At 38.9% G+C, this 15,860-nt stretch overlaps 1 protein-coding gene across 1 annotated transcript in view; it reads left to right on the top strand.

Moving 5' to 3' along the window:
- The window catches only part of pmfbp1 (polyamine modulated factor 1 binding protein 1), a gene marked incomplete at its 5' end in the record, with an annotated part of 101,838 nt that overhangs the window by 21,806 nt on the left and 64,172 nt on the right, over positions 1-15,860 (top strand). Inside the window, one exon of the mRNA XM_081358467.1 lies at positions 13,431-13,544. Coding sequence (XP_081214593.1) covers positions 13,431-13,544 — 114 coding nt within the window. The remainder of the gene's footprint in view (positions 1-13,430; positions 13,545-15,860) is intronic.

The following is a 15,860-nucleotide window of genomic DNA, read 5'->3' as shown; positions in this document are numbered from 1 at the left end:
CGCTTGGTGAACTGCAGCCAGCTTGTCAAGTCAAGTCATCTTCATTTATATAGCGCTTTTAACAATGTAGATTGTTTCAAAGCAGCTTTACAGAGATAAATGTATAATTTATGGTAACAGAGATTGTTTTGGCTTTATAGCGGTTCTTTAGTAAAGTTATTTTCCAGCTAAATTTAGTTATGATTGATTCGCTTCCGTCGCAACAATCATTTGTTATTAAATTAGGGGCCGCTAAGACGACACAATTCTCTCTACATAGACTTTAAACGCGAACCTGTGAGAAACGCTGATGGCGTTCACATGCGCATTAAGAATTGGTTCTATAGTTATGTGCGTTTGAATGTTGCTTGTGCTCGCACTCATTTTTTTAAGTTTCATTACAAGCTGTTCACATATTGGCAATTAAAAAGCTATTAATACATGACAATTCTTACATATAGCCCCTTTAATTAAATAATTATATGCTTTGCTTTTCTGAGTGAAGCGTCTCTATGAACTTTTACACGCAAGCAGCTTGAAATTCAGTTTAATAATTCAGCTCATTATTCAGAGTGGCTCAATTTGCAGTGAATGCAGACTTACGATTCCTATTCTTTGTTGCTGATTGTTGCCAGGACGTCACTATATGGTTGCTAAGTTGTTCTTAAAGGTTGCTAGGGTTTACCTAGTAATAGGGGTATTTAGTGTTTAGGTCTATTTTTCTTAGACATGAATGTTGCTCTTGGACCAACAAAAGATTTTGATCATGTCCTACTTGGTGAAATTACAGTCGTCAAAATGCATGCCGCCTAAGCTGATCTTTTCAGCAGGAAAAGCTTGACTGTTGATGAGATGTTTGTAAGACGAAAATCATTTGTAGCTGAAGAGGTTCTCCAAGTCCCAGCGTGAATCATTCCGAGTGATTTTTACCTTCAAGGCGCTTCGCAATAAGAACGCACACAGTCGTGATTTGGTGCGTGAAACACAGAGGGCTGAAATGAGGCGCGCCGTTCTCGAGCGCGTGAGATTAGATTAAGAGTTACACTGGCAGTAAAAGGAGATGGCCGCCCAGCATCTGTTCTCCCTTTTTCCTCCTGGCCCTCAGGCAGTGTACGAGCATTATACAATGTGTGTGTGTGTGTGTGTGTGTGCCTGCATTAGCCAAACAGATAGCTACCAACTTTAATTGCCTCTGCATCCACTTACTCACCCCTAACGCCCTTCAACCTCATCCACCCATCCCGCTTTCCTCGCCCGCGCAAATGAAAGAGCGAGAGGCGGGGAGATGGAGGGAGAGAGAAGGCAAGCATAATTACTTATTTTAGTGGACTGCTGTAGAATGCCTCTCGCCAAATGACTCTAATTCCAAATGGTTAACAAGAGCCGAATAGAGCCGAATCCGTGTGACAGCAAATTGCTTTCCCATTTGCAGCCTTAATGGCTTTTCATACTTTGCACTTCCAATAAGCAGTAAACTCGGAAATTAATATTGCACGCTGTGTTATGATGCAAATGGGAGGGAGATAGGAGAGCCGTACCTTCATGCAGAAAGCTCTGATTAGATCTGTAATTGCTTCACTCTGATTTTTTTCCCCTCTCTCGCCCTCCGTCTTTCTCCTTCGTAACTTTCCGACATATTTATTGAGCTATTTTGAGATTTGCCATATCACTTATGCATCAACATTGACTGCACTTTTGATTTGTGTCACGCTGTGTTTTTTGTTTTCAAATCAATGCTAATCAGTGGTAATTTGCCAGTGGCGCGGAGACGCTCGTCCTGGGGGTTTAATGTCTTTGCTGTCAACCTTTAAGGTGTTTGTCACACATTCTAGTCAGAACAAGTTTTTAAAATTAAACAGAATAATAACAGGAGGCTTGTAAATGAGACACAAGCCTTTTTAAGGTGTCTTATTGAAATGCACGTATACAAACGTTTCACGGTGAATAGACAATCGTGCCGGTTTGAAGATGTTTGCAAAACACTCTGAGGTGACGTGTTAATAGCGGTGCTAATGAATGCCTGAACTATAACCGCTCGCTCTTCTGCCTGATTAGCACATGCGTCTCACATTTAGCTGTGCTTGATTAAATGGAGATTGCTCTAGATTAAATGAAATTAAATCTTGATTAAATAACATCAGGGCTGGAATGAAGCATGTAAATGTGTAGATAATGTAAATGGGAAGATTTTCCTCTCTGCTGGGTAAAAGAGACATCCAACCATCAAACTTCAAGATTTACTGATACAAATATCACTTATGATGGATGGATGTGCTTTTTGGAGCTTCAAAAACTCAGGTTCTACTCGCTCGCATTATAAAGCTTGGAAGAGCCAGGGTATTTTTTAATATAACTAACTATATATATAATATACACCCTAGGATGGCTTGAGGTGAGTAAATTATGGAATTATTTTTGGGTGAACTATCCCTTTCAGGCCGATTCGGCCAATTCGATTTGAAAATAAAACATTAAAAAATGTTGACTCCACTTATAGTAGCTATAGGCTTATGTTGAACTTTATTCTTGTTCAAACAGACGCTGTATGAAGCAATACATAAAGTATTGAATGAAAATGAAAACATCTGTGTATTTGGCAAATATTGCATTTATTTCACTTCAGCTGTGGTAAAGTATGTAAACACCTCGTAAATGGTCACTACGGAAACCAGAAAGTGTCCGACTTCACTCTTCGCTCGCCACGCGGCAACTCTCGCCGATCGGTTACATCCAGCCGCAGCCGATGTCGAACACACCTATTCCAGAGCCCGTCTACGGAGAGCCTGGCCACTCCCTATTAAAGGGTTAGTTCACCCAAAAATGAAAATTATGTCATTAATGACTCACCCTCATGTCGTTCCAAGCCTGTAAGACCTCCGTTCATCTTCGGAACACAGTTTAAGATATTTTAGATTTAGTCCGAGAGCTTTCTATTCCTCCATTGAAAGTCAATGGACGGCATACTGTCCATGTCCAGAAAGGCAATACAGACATCATCAAAGTAGTCCATGTGACATCAGTGGCTCAATCTTAAGTTTATAAAGCGACAAGAATACTTTTTGTGCGCAAAAAGTAAACAAAAATAACGACTTTATTCCACTATTCATTTCCTTCTCTCTGGGCCTCGAGCTATTTCACGTAGTGTTTTTGCGCAGCGCGTCTATGTTGTACGTCACACGTAGGCTCACTATTGGCCGGCGCTGGTCATGTGTGATGCGTGTGACGTACAACACAGACGCGCTACGCAAAAACACTACGTGAACTCACTCGAGGCCTAGAGAGAAGGAAATGAATAGTGGAATAAAGTCGTTATTTTTGTTTACTTTTTGTTTACCTTATTAGACATTCTCTGCCTATTCTCAATTCACCCTTCACAGGGAGTTTGATTGACAGGTGATCTGACCGATCATAATCAGCCATTTTGTCAGACAAAGCAGTCAGGAGAGTTAGTAGATTCACGTCGGTGGATTTGAATTTAAAAACGGTGTGTACTGACATCTTTCCATGGTTGTAAGAACGTTCCTTCTTATGTTCATTCATGTTAATTTGATGCTATAAATTAACTAGAAGGAAGAGATGATCGGTTCACAAGCAGATTTAACTGAGGCTCTACAGCGATCTGTCAGACACATTAAAGAGCCTCCAAACGGTAGTTAACATTTCTTTAAAGAAGGACCAAATTTGAAAGTTGAGACTTTGTTTCATATAAAAGTAACCTGCTCTGTCCTGTATCTCAGCGTGTTGTCAGTGTCCTCTTTGCTCCGCGATGTATTTTTCACTGCATGAGAACATGTGTGGCGTGAGAGTGGCATGGCTTGTCGGACATAGCAACAGTAACTAAAGGGGGCGGATCTTTACAAACGGTCCAAACTCTCCGCTCGCTTTGGGGGGTCTGTTGAAAGTTCCCGCTACCTGTGGGTGTCGCTGTTGGACAGTGTTACTTTATAAAAACGAGTGACTTTTACACTTTGTAATGTCGCATTTTGTAATATTTGCGTTGTTTTATTTATTATTATTATAAATTATTATTATTATTACTTTCTCATCTAGTTTTTTGAGGAGACACCCCTTTCTTATCCTCGGAGGAAACACCCCTGATATTGCAAGATATTATGCTTGTACCTCCTTGCAAATGCCATCAGTTTTGTCCATGGCTTTGGGTGGAAAGTGTACTGTGTGTTCCACAGCCCCAGATGCACACAACCATCTGACCTTTGGACAAAAATAGCAATTACGTCCAGCCTGATTGGCTGAGGATTGTGCGCAGTGATTGAGGTTAAGTGCCCTTTGGTCTGTCATGTGCTGCCAGGCCTCTGTATGCAGGAAGGCTGGAGGTTCACCTGACCAATGCGCATGTAATCTGATCTCCTTGCATGGTTTCCATGGCAACCCTCTCTTTCTAGTGCTTCTTGTTCCCATTTCACTTGTCACTTCGGTAATTGCCTCAGAATTTCCCTGTCTCTGAGAGTATTGGGAAAAAATGATGATGATGACGAGAGTGATAAGACAATATTTATGAACTGTGTATTAGCGGACAGCGGATCGAGAGGCACAATTCAAAGGGTGACAATGCTGGAAAACAAATACAGATGGTTAATGGTTTTACATGGTGGTCCAAGCTGGACATTTATGTTCACTAGTAGCTGGTGTAGAGATGGCTGATCAGCTGAACAGAAGAGACCGCATTCGCTCATCCAGATAGATCAACAGCACTGATGTATTGGAAAGGTTGACATCAGGTTAAAGCAAACACAATCAGGCCTACTGTGATTACAATGAAGGAAATGATAATGATTCACTGTGACAGAAATGCTTCAACATATTGTGTGAATTGCAGCATGACTCAAGTGAAACTGAGTAACACCAATAACATTCCATTAGTTAACATTAGTTAATGCATTAAAGGAATAGAATGACAATTCTGCAATTAATTACTTTTTACCTATGAAATTAACATGAACAAAGATTAATAAATGTGTTAGAATATTTTTCATAGTTCTTTCCTGTTAATTAATGTAGTTAACTAATGTTAACGAATGGACATTTATTATAACAACGAATAAATTATGTTCTTTTGAACTTTCTATTAATCAAAGAACCCTGGAAAAATGTATCATGGTTTCCAATAAAATATTAAGCTGCACAAGTGTTTTGAACATTGATAATAATAAAGAACCATTATTAATAATTGAGCAGAGTACCAATAATAATTTAGAAGCAAACCAGGGCTGCGTTTCCGGATAACGTTGTCTCTTAGCGCGCTACGAAGACTCTTAAGGTATAACTTAACTAAAGGTATACCATTTCTAGGCGTGTTCCCTGAACCATACCATACCATACTCTTACGTGCGACGTTACCCGGCGCTGTCCGTGGCGATGGTGCTGAATCTGTTGATAATGATGGCTCGAGAATCAATTATTCTCTCGTGCAGGGGCTGTTTCACTGCATTATGTGAGAAAGCGGTGTTCTTTATAAAAGAAGCACTTCAGAAATAGTTGAAATTGCATTTATTAGGACTCATGGGATATTATAAAAAAAAAAAATACAAACTATAATAGCCTATAATAGCCTAGCCTACATATTTTGAAATAGTATTGCTGCCATAATGACCATTTCAATTTTTTTACGTGCTTTCTTCTCTTTCCCATTTTTGTTCGCTGAGGTGGAGCTGCGATGAAATATTGTTCTTGTAAATGCTTTCCAGCATTTCAGTAATAAAAGTGTACATCTTACGTATGGTGCTCGGCAGTGATCAAAGAGGATTCAAACAGTGAATTTTGAATCTCTTCTTGTAAACTCAGAGATGTGGATTCAGACGGCAATTAAATTAGGCCTACCACATGACCTGTTTGTCGTACTAATTTGGCCAGGGATTTTTACACGGGTTGGGTGAGAAAAAACACTGATATTATGGATTCGGACGGCACTAAAATCACAGACTTACCCCTGTAAATGTTTAAAATACCGTACGAGCCCATGAGAGACAATTAGCGTCTGAATAGGACTTAACTGACAGTAGCCTGTGCTTTCACTGGCCTTTAAAATCGCTTTTTAATTAAATGAATAATATTGTATAATAATATAATTAAAAATCTAACAACAATCAGTGTAATGACAACTTTATTCTTTGCATGAAAACACTTGAATTAGCCTAATTGAACACTGTCTGGGTGTATTAAAACTTCAGAATTATATTCGTATAGACCTGCAACAGTGATAAGGTAAAGCTAAGAGTGGTCCAGACCAACCTTCCGAAAGTGTGACTTACAGAAGATATACTTAGAGTACAAACGTGTCGGGAATCGTGTCATAACGTTAAGAGAGAGGTTAAGGAATAGGTTAAGACCTACTTAGCGATAAGAACGTTTTGGGGAACCGGGCCCAGCATATTAGAATGATTTCTGGAGGATCGTCTGACACTGAAGACTGAAGTAATGATGCTAAAAATTCAGCATTGCCATCACAAGAATAAATTACTTTTTAACATATATTAAAATATGAAACATTTCATTTAAATTTGTATAATATTACACAATATTAGTGTTATTTGTTTACTTTATTTATGATAAAAAAGCAGCCTTGCAGCACAAGGGGCTTCTTTCAAAACCGACACCAATCTTTTGAATGGTAGTGTATGACCTGAGCTGGTGACGTCAGAACAATGAGTCTATTTCAAAAGATTCTAGGGGTTTTCTGTTCTCCTGTCACTATAATGGTCATCCTTCAGTGTTTTCAGTGACTCCCATGATTCCTTACTACCACCATTAGCACTAGCGCTCAGATTCTGAGGTATGTTTTACCCTCGAAGCTGCATAACTCTCCAGGGATTGATAGGCCAGGCTGATGCTTCTATCCATCATTATGTGGAGAATATCAGCAGCGAGAGAATAAAGCACCTTACGCCTTCTGGTAACAGAGAGCTTCAGCTGGAGCTACTTGTCTTTCTCCTGCGCTCCAGATCCTGTAACCTTTTATGAGAAAGTTCTCAACAAAAACAAATGTGGAAGGTGGTGGAATATTTCATAAATTAGGGCATAAAAGTAAGAAATGACTCACACATTCGCCCCTTCTTCCGAAAACAAAAAACACGAAAGCCGCGGCCACGTGGAATTTATATTGTGTGCTTTCGGCGGGAATGTCAGTGGAATTAATTGATTTGCCCGTATTTGTCAGGAAAGAGCAAGTGCCTGACTCAAGCCTGTGTTATTAAAGCTAATACCTCAGCGCTTTACCGCCGTGAATCAAGCTCTGGCATGTCCTTATGATGTATGGATTTATTATTCAAAGTGTTGTGTGGGGCTGGGAGAGCCACTCATCCTGGCCCCCGGAGACCACCTGTGTTTTCAAAGTAAAGACCACTTAGAGAACGGCCCGGGGCGGCTGCAGTGCCTCTGGACACAAGCTACTGTACAGACCCAAGAAACATCTGCAGACGGACCTCACAGTGAGGACTGTTTAGATGAAATCATTGTCTCCAATGTGCTTCTGTGTTTCAAAAGTGTCTGATAGACCATACAAATCTGTCAAGCATTAACTTTTATGATTTATCCAGCCGAAAGTGACAGTAAAGTGCACAGGATGTTTCAGAAGAGGGTTACCAAAGCAAAGAGATTATGTTATTCACAATTTTATTATTTTTTTTATTAGAAAAGATCACTTTAAATCTGAGCTAGACTTCAAAACAGTGTTTTTATTGTTAACTAAAACTAATAATTACTAATAATTTTGAAATAAATCTGGAATAAAATCTAATCTTAAAATATTACAAAAAAAATAAAAATAAACTTTAAGTTGAAGTTGAAGTAAAATTACAAAGAAACATTAAAATGAAGCAAACTAAAATGAAAAATAAATATGTAAAAAGCTAGATTCATATATTCCATGAATAATAGTTAATATAAAAGTAATTAACCCTGTTTTGTCATTTGTATTAGTATTTTTTTATATGTCTATATATTTTTAGTTTATTTAGTTTTAGATTTGAACTAAATGAAAATGAGAATTTTTATTTCAGGTAATGTTTATTTTATTTCAAGTAATGATAATGTTCTTTAATGTTTTGGTTTTAGCGATAATAACCCTGACTATCATTAAAGTCCACAGCACAAAATGGTGCAGGAAAGTTAAACAATCTATTACAATTTATTATTTTATTATTTATGTATGTAGGAAACTGGTTGACAGCGTTCAAATATACAATCACAAAATATACAGTAAAACCACAGAATTCCAGGATCGACAAATCAGAATTAAATATCACAGAGAGCCGTGAAATAGTGGTTTGGTTTAGCAAGCAACACTAATAAACATATAATGAAGCCTTTACTAAACTAATATATATCCTGAATATGTACCCGCAGTGAACATTGGATTTTTTGTTGTTGTTGTTGTTGTTGTTGTTGTTGTTGTTTTGTCCAAATGAGTTTTAGGTCAAACTTGTCTTCTTCTTTTTTTTTTTCTTTTTTTACTCAAAAAAGTTCAACTTTCCTAGTTTGTTAAGCCAGACTTTGAAAGTGTGCTTTTAAACACCTCTCTCCAATCAAGGAATCTGGGTCAAAGAATGTCCTTTTTGACTCATTTCTTTCTCTTTCCCTCTGCTAGTGTGTGAGGAATGGTATCATTAAGGTAATGTTCTTGAGAGGACATTTGGCTGAACTGTGATGTCCCTCTGCTCCTCCAGCAGCCGCAGTCACAGCCCAATCTACACTGACCTTTGCAGCAGAATATATCAGCAGTGAATATGCAAACGCATCCTAAACCAAATGACACTTCACAAAGTCAAAAAAGACCTTATGCTTACAAGCACAGCCTCTTCCTGCATTCTGTTCATTAACACACAAAAAAATCTTACCATCATGTTCCGCATTCATTTCAGCCCGGGAAAGTTGAATTCTTCAACTTTGTACTTGGTGCTATAGAATGACACACAGCTGAATTTCATAATGGTGTTGTTTTTTCTGCCACGAGCATTTTTTGCAATGTGGATTAAAAAAATTCACATAATAATTCACACTCTCAATATTTAAATTGGTCACTAACACTGTCGTGCTACAGAGCCTCTAAAGGGACCTTTGCAAAAAAACAAGAAACTTTTTGCAAGCTCATGAGAAACTATTGTATGCACATGATTTTGTTAGGGCAGTCCTTCTTTTTATATAAAGGCCTCATGTCCCCTTAAACGCATTCTCTGTGGTGGCCTATTAACGAAGTCCAAGGGTCCATAATAGTGTAATAATTCATTAAAAAAAATTGGTGCTTTAAAAAAATTGTCAAAATTTGGATTTTGTTAAGGCAGTATATTTGTATTGTCCCATCGTCCAATAAACAATATTGGTACATTAAAATGTTCTAAAAAATCACATTTTACAAGATCAATACACGCTTTATTAAGCCTCTTTGTCAGATTTAGTGCATCCTTACAGGTGCTTTCATCACCTGTAATTTCTTCATTCAATTCCAACGGCGCTTATTGCGAGCAGCGCCATAGACAGAGTACTTTAGAAAGCATTGTGTTATATACAGGGAAGGTTCACGCATCAATAAGTAACAAACAAATAAACAGCTGGATTCAGCCTCGTACTAGACAAACTGCTCTTACAAAATCCAAATTTTGAGAATTATTTCTGTACCCGTCTTTTTATATGAACCATTGAAATGTGCTTTGGGACAGTGCACACTGAGCCACATATTACACATAAGGGCATGAATTTAGAAGTATCGCTCTACCAATAGCCACTCTTTGAGCACTTTTTATTGTATCAGCCTTTTTTTTTTTTGCCCCTTGGCCTTGAACTTGGCAAATAGGACAATGCACACAGCCATATTGAGTCGTCAGCTGATTTCGCGGCACGGTTTCTCGACCGCCACAGAGTTAAATTCGTTAAAGCGGACATAAGGCCTTGAAATTAGAAGTACTGCTTTACCAAAAGCCACATTTTTGCACTTTTTACTGTATCAGTCTTTGTTTATGGCCCCTTGAACTTGGCAAATAGGACAGTGCACACAGCCGTATTGCACCGTCAGCCCATTTCGCAGCGCGGTTTCTCGGCCACCATAGAGTTCAATTTGTTATAGTGGACATAAGGCCTTGAAATTAGAAGTACTGCTTTACCAAAAGCCAAATTTTTGCACTTTTTACTGTATCAGTCTTTGTTTATGCCCCCTTTGAACTTAGCAATTAGGACAGTGCACATAGCATTGTTGCGGAATAAGCCCAGTTTGGAGTGCAGGGTTTCTTGGCCGCCAAAGTGTAAAATTTGTCATAGCGGACATAAGGCCATGCAATTAGAAGTACTGCTCTACCAAAAGCCACATTTTGAGCACTTTTTACTGTACCAGTATTTGTTAAAGACCCTTGAACTTGGCAAATAGGACAATGCACACAGCCGTATTGCACCGTCAGCCCATTTCGCAGCGCGGTTTCTCGGCCACCAAAGAGTTAAATTCGTTATAGCGGACATAATGGCATGAAATCAGAAGTACTGCTATACCAAAAGCCAAATTTTGAGCACTTTTCACTGTACCAGTATTTTTTAAGGACCCTCGAACTTGGCAAATAGGACACAGGTGTATTGCGGCATCAGCCCATTTCACTGCGCGGTTTCTCAGCCGCCACAGAGTTAAATTCATTAAAGTGGCTTTGTATCCAACAGTGCACGAACATGCTTTTATTTTTGTTTTTGTTTTGATGTTTTAGAATGTTTTAGACATTCTCACTCATTTTCTTTGTGGAATGGGCTGAACTTGACTCTGCAGAAGAATACCTCATCTTAATCCATGTAACACTAATTTTATTTTATTTCATGTTTCAGACATTCTCTTTGTGGAATAGTATGATCATGACACTTAAGACGACCTCATCTTAATCCATGTAACCTGACCAAACATGGGCAAGTCAGTGAGTCCACCCTCAGTCCTGCTGGGAAGGTCAATAGCAGAGTTCATACTTTTATTTCCACATTTCTCTCCATTTTATTGATTAATGTTTTCTTTCGGAGCGAGACGGTACTTTTATTGCTTTGGCTTTTGTGATATGTTTTTGTTTTGGCTGAGGAGTGCGGAGCGCGCTCGTATATCATGAACTTCTGCACAGTTTGCCTTCGCTAGCCCGTGGTGTTCGTCAGTAATTAGACCAAAGTCACTGAGGTGGCCAAGTTCAACCTCTTCATTAAGGTTTCACTCCTCACGGCAACAAATGGAGAGAGAACTATCATTCTGAGGTGCTGTGTGGAAATTTAAAATACATTTACAGTGACATCCGAAAGTCTGAGACCACACTGAAATTAGCTAACTAACTCCCCACTAACACTATCCAACACTGGACATATATATGCACAGGATTTTATTTTATATTATTTGGTTTAGAATTAAATAAAATGTATTTTATTTTTGTAAATAAAATAATGTTTAAAAATATGATTTAGTTATTTTTCAAATTCTCACTACATCTTAAATTAAGTATTATGTGCCAGAATTAAGTTTTTATTTATTTATTTATTTATTTGAATAAAATGGCCAATCCCTTCATCTTGCTTATTGGAGCTCATTTCATAGCTAGCATGTTGTGTCTTGAGAAAATTGATTGGAAATAAACTACAATCAAAATATTTTGTTATAATTACTGTGAATTTTTAATTTATTTTTTACTTTTGTCTCAAGTATGTTGTGTCCTTGGAAAATAAGGAGTCATTGTGAAATGGTTCACTGAGTAATTGGTCATGGTGAAAATGATGCAGCAACTTTATATTTTTATGATGGATTTTTTTTTTTCTCCATAGTTTAAGATGAATAGTCTAGATCTGGGCCAAGGAACAAATCTATACATATGGCCAAGGCCTTTGAAAAATAGCAAGAATAAATGTTGAAGGCATGATAAAATGCTTCCAAGTCCATTTTATTGTGATCTTCATATATATATATATATGTAAAAGGTTAATGTGTTAGTTTTAATCAAGGTGGCAAAAGTTAAAGATAAGAGTTTAGTTAGAATCACCACAGCGCATAATTAAAGGGATTGTTCACCCCAAAATTATAATTTACTGTTCATTTACTCACCCTTAGGCCATCCAAGATGTAGGTGACTCTTTTTTTCTTTAGGAGAACAGTAAAGATTTGTTTTGCTGAAACCGTCGTCCTTGGTGATTCGTATAATGCAAGTCAATGGCTACCATCACTTTGAGAGTAAAAAAAAACATACAGGCAAAACAAAATTAATACCCGTGTGACGTCTCCTGACAATACATTGAGGTCTTATGAAGTGAAACGATCGGTCTGTGCAAGAAACTGAACATTATTTACAACATTATTACCTGTAATCCATAGCCTCGGCAAACGGTCCTGACCCCGTTCACAGTAGTCTGGAGCGTGAGCTTCCTGTCGCATAATGACGTATATGCAGGAGCTCAAATGTTGGGAATCTGTGAAAATTCAATCTCTCCTTGAGATCACGCATATAGGTTGCTGCAATTTTGATGAACAATATAACACAGGAATTCTTTCCTCTGTGAACGTCAATATGTGACAGGAAGCTCGCGACTGTAGTGAACACACACAGGACCGTTTGCCGAGGCTGTATTACCTGTAAGTTTCTTGCACAGACTGATCATTTCACTAAGACCTCAGTGTATCATCAGGAGCCATGGGTATTGATTTTGTTTTACCTGTATATGTTTGTTGACTCTCAAAATGACGGTAGCCATTGACTTGCATTATACGAATCACCAAAGACCACGGTTTCAGCTAAAAATCTTCTTTACTTTTTTACTGAGGAAAACTGACACCTAGATTTTGGATGGCCTGAGGGTGAGTAAATCAACAGCAGATTTTCAATTTTGGGTGAACAATCCCTTAAATACATTTAGTCAGAGGGTTGTGGCGATTCGTTCCTTCGTGTGTCAGATCGGCGTGTTCAAGCAGGTTAAGAGCTTCGGCACGGTGGCATCTCTCCCCCCCCTCTCAGGGACCCGGGCAGAGCTTTCCCAATAGATCTTTATTTACAGCACAGGAGTCGGAAACGGCTAGTCAATCCATTTAGCCTGAGGCCACTGATTTGTTCGTATTTACTGCAACACCCAAAGAAAAGCCAAGGTATTTTTCCCTCTCTCCTTCCTATTGATTCGGCTCTTAGAAAATCTGCTCTGCTGTCTAAACACTATTGATCCTCCTGCTCTCCTCGCCAGCTCTTGCACCAGTATATAAAGGGACTGGATGAATTGAAATTTCATTTCCGACAACTTGTTCCTTTTATTTGTACTTTTTTTTCTTACGAGAATCAAGACTCAGCGTGGGTCAATAGCCACATGAAGGCTGAAGGTAGAGGTCAGTAGAGGTGAACTGCACTAATGAGGGTCTTTACTGTATGTGAAGCACTGCGAATATGATCAAAACGAGGTGTCATAGAATCTGTTTTTTGTGCTAACGTTTGAATGACCCATTGTGTGTCTAACTCCAGGAATCGTGGGGGCTCCAGAGGGCACGAGAGGAGCTGACGGCGAGAGAAGAGAGATCTTTTCTTCAGGAGCAGCTCAACAGCGTCAGAGAGGAGCTCCACAGCGCCACCATCAGGGTACTGACGCCCAATCTTTCCTCCCATTAGCCCAGGGTTTCTCAAACTCGGTCCTGGAGGGCCGCTGTTCTCCAGAGTTTAGCTCCAGCACTGATCAAACACACCTGAGCAAGCTAATCAATGTCTTCCGGATCACTAGAAACTCACAGCTAGGTGTGTTTGATCAGGGTTGGAGCTAAACTGTGCAGGACAGTGGCCCTCCAGGACCGAGTTTGAGGAACCCTGCATTAGCCTGAGATATAATAGACCCTTTTTTCACATTTCAAGTGTTCTCAGAACCAATCAATAAGTTGAACTTCTACTTCAGGGTGAACTTCTAAAATGGTGAATAGTGCCGTAGCTTGTAAATTCTGTCTCACAGCTTAGGAAAACTTTCAGAAATTAAAAAGAATGCAGTCAAATGCTAAATAAAAAAATAAATTTCTCATTGTCTTGATTTTCTTTTCGTTCATTAAATAAAGCTAATAAATGTATCTATCAAGAGCAGTGAGTTGTATTCACATTTTCTTGACACATCAGCAACAATCCTTCTGACGCATATCCTTTTTTCTGCGTGTTATACAAACCAACAAACTACATAATAGTACAAAAAGACAGGGACTTTGAGTGCATAATTGTTCGGACGGTGCACGCCGGTATACAGTAATGATATGTACAGTACCGGCAGGAGTGTGCAGGCGACAGATCTTATGTAAAAGAATTTTTATTAGGTGTCCTATTCCCGGGAAAGTAAATTGTGCAGGCAATGCATCCCATCATGCTAATCTGTCGTGTTAAAGAACTTTTTGATAATAGACTGACAGATTGATAGACTGATCTCCTTGTATACCTCTCCTTCTCACGTTACTGGTATCCAGATCCCCCCCCCCCCAACATTTTCAGTCAGTCTCACTGTAACTTTACTTCTTCAACTGTTCTCGGAGTAGCCTCAACTCTGATTGGTTCTGTTCACTAGCTGGGCGGGACTTGTGATTTTATTGTGGTCCCTCCCGAGCGGCAACCTTCCGGTCTCTCTCTTGAAGCCAACTTCATCTGACTTAACTTCAAGTGACTTAAATTGCAATTCATCGACTGACCGCTAGAGACAGGCTCCAAAAGAGAGTCAATCCCATATACCCCCTCATGTTAATATGGCCAACTTTACAGCAGAAAAAAATATGTTTACAGCCTGGTACAAAAAGTGTTTTTGGTCTATAAAGCTAATTTTGCCCTTCATGACAACTGTGAGGGGGGTGAATTTTTTTATAACTCATCCGTTTAAATTATATTAAGCCTTAAAGGTCTGCATAATTAAGGGCGTAGCCACTTGAGTGACAGGTGGATTGCTGTCACTACTAGCCGTTTGTCTGCTGCTAACCAAGCTCCACCCACGTCCCGCCTCTTTGCCCATGTTCTGTTATCCTGGAGTGACGTGCTGCCAACATGCCGACGACCGGCTCCACCCACTTTAGACTACTTCGGGTGACGTCACGGACACTACGTCCATATGTTTTTTTACAGTCTATGGTCCCTCCTCTACTGTTTGTTGAGCTGAAGTAATTAATAACCATCTGTAAACCATTTTAATGGAGGGGAGAGAGGAGATATTTTGAATACTGCTTTTACTAAATAGAATGTTTTTGTGGTTTTCATTAAACTCAGGCATACCAAGCTAACACTGTAGTATATTTACACTATAATGGTTAATAACAGTAGAGGTAGCATCACTACTTGATTTAGTGGGCCCCCTGGACAGTGCCCCAAATATAATTTTTGCATTACCATTTACTCCAATAGTTAAATGATGAAAAAAAAAAAAAAAAAAAAAAATCCACAGTAGTGTTTCTATGACTTTACAAAAAAATTGTTTTGAGAGATTGATTGTAGTGGTCAGAAGAGAGAAAGATGTCAAATTTGCAGTCACTCCCTCAGCCGTTGTATTAGAAACACTCACGTAGCAGAAAGTGTGTTATAAATGTACGTTTTAAAAAAAATGAAAACATAAAAAAAGCTGCTAGATTTACAATGTTAATAACTGTAGAAACGTGGGGTTCATGCTGCTCAAAAGGGGGAAGCCTTGTTTTAATTATCATAAATATTCATATAACGACCACCAGCCCATCCCACATTCCATTCCCGGCTCTGTTGATGCATATTTTAATAGATTATCATAACGGCCGTCGTAACTCTTATTACTGTAGACGTAATTACCAGATTTACGGCGGAATATTATTTTCGTCCCCTGCAGCCATTTTGCTCAGCAAACCCAATTTTTCCTCTGTCGTAAACAGACTGCTCCTTAGTCTGCGCCCCCCTCCCAAAACGTCGAACTGTTGA

This window comes from Scardinius erythrophthalmus (assembly GCF_964197995.2).
Source record: "Scardinius erythrophthalmus genome assembly, chromosome: 2".
In the NCBI taxonomy this organism is placed as follows: Eukaryota; Metazoa; Chordata; class Actinopteri; order Cypriniformes; family Leuciscidae; genus Scardinius; species Scardinius erythrophthalmus.
Note: the sequence above shows the minus strand (reverse complement) of the source record. Positions and strands in the feature narration are given on the sequence as shown.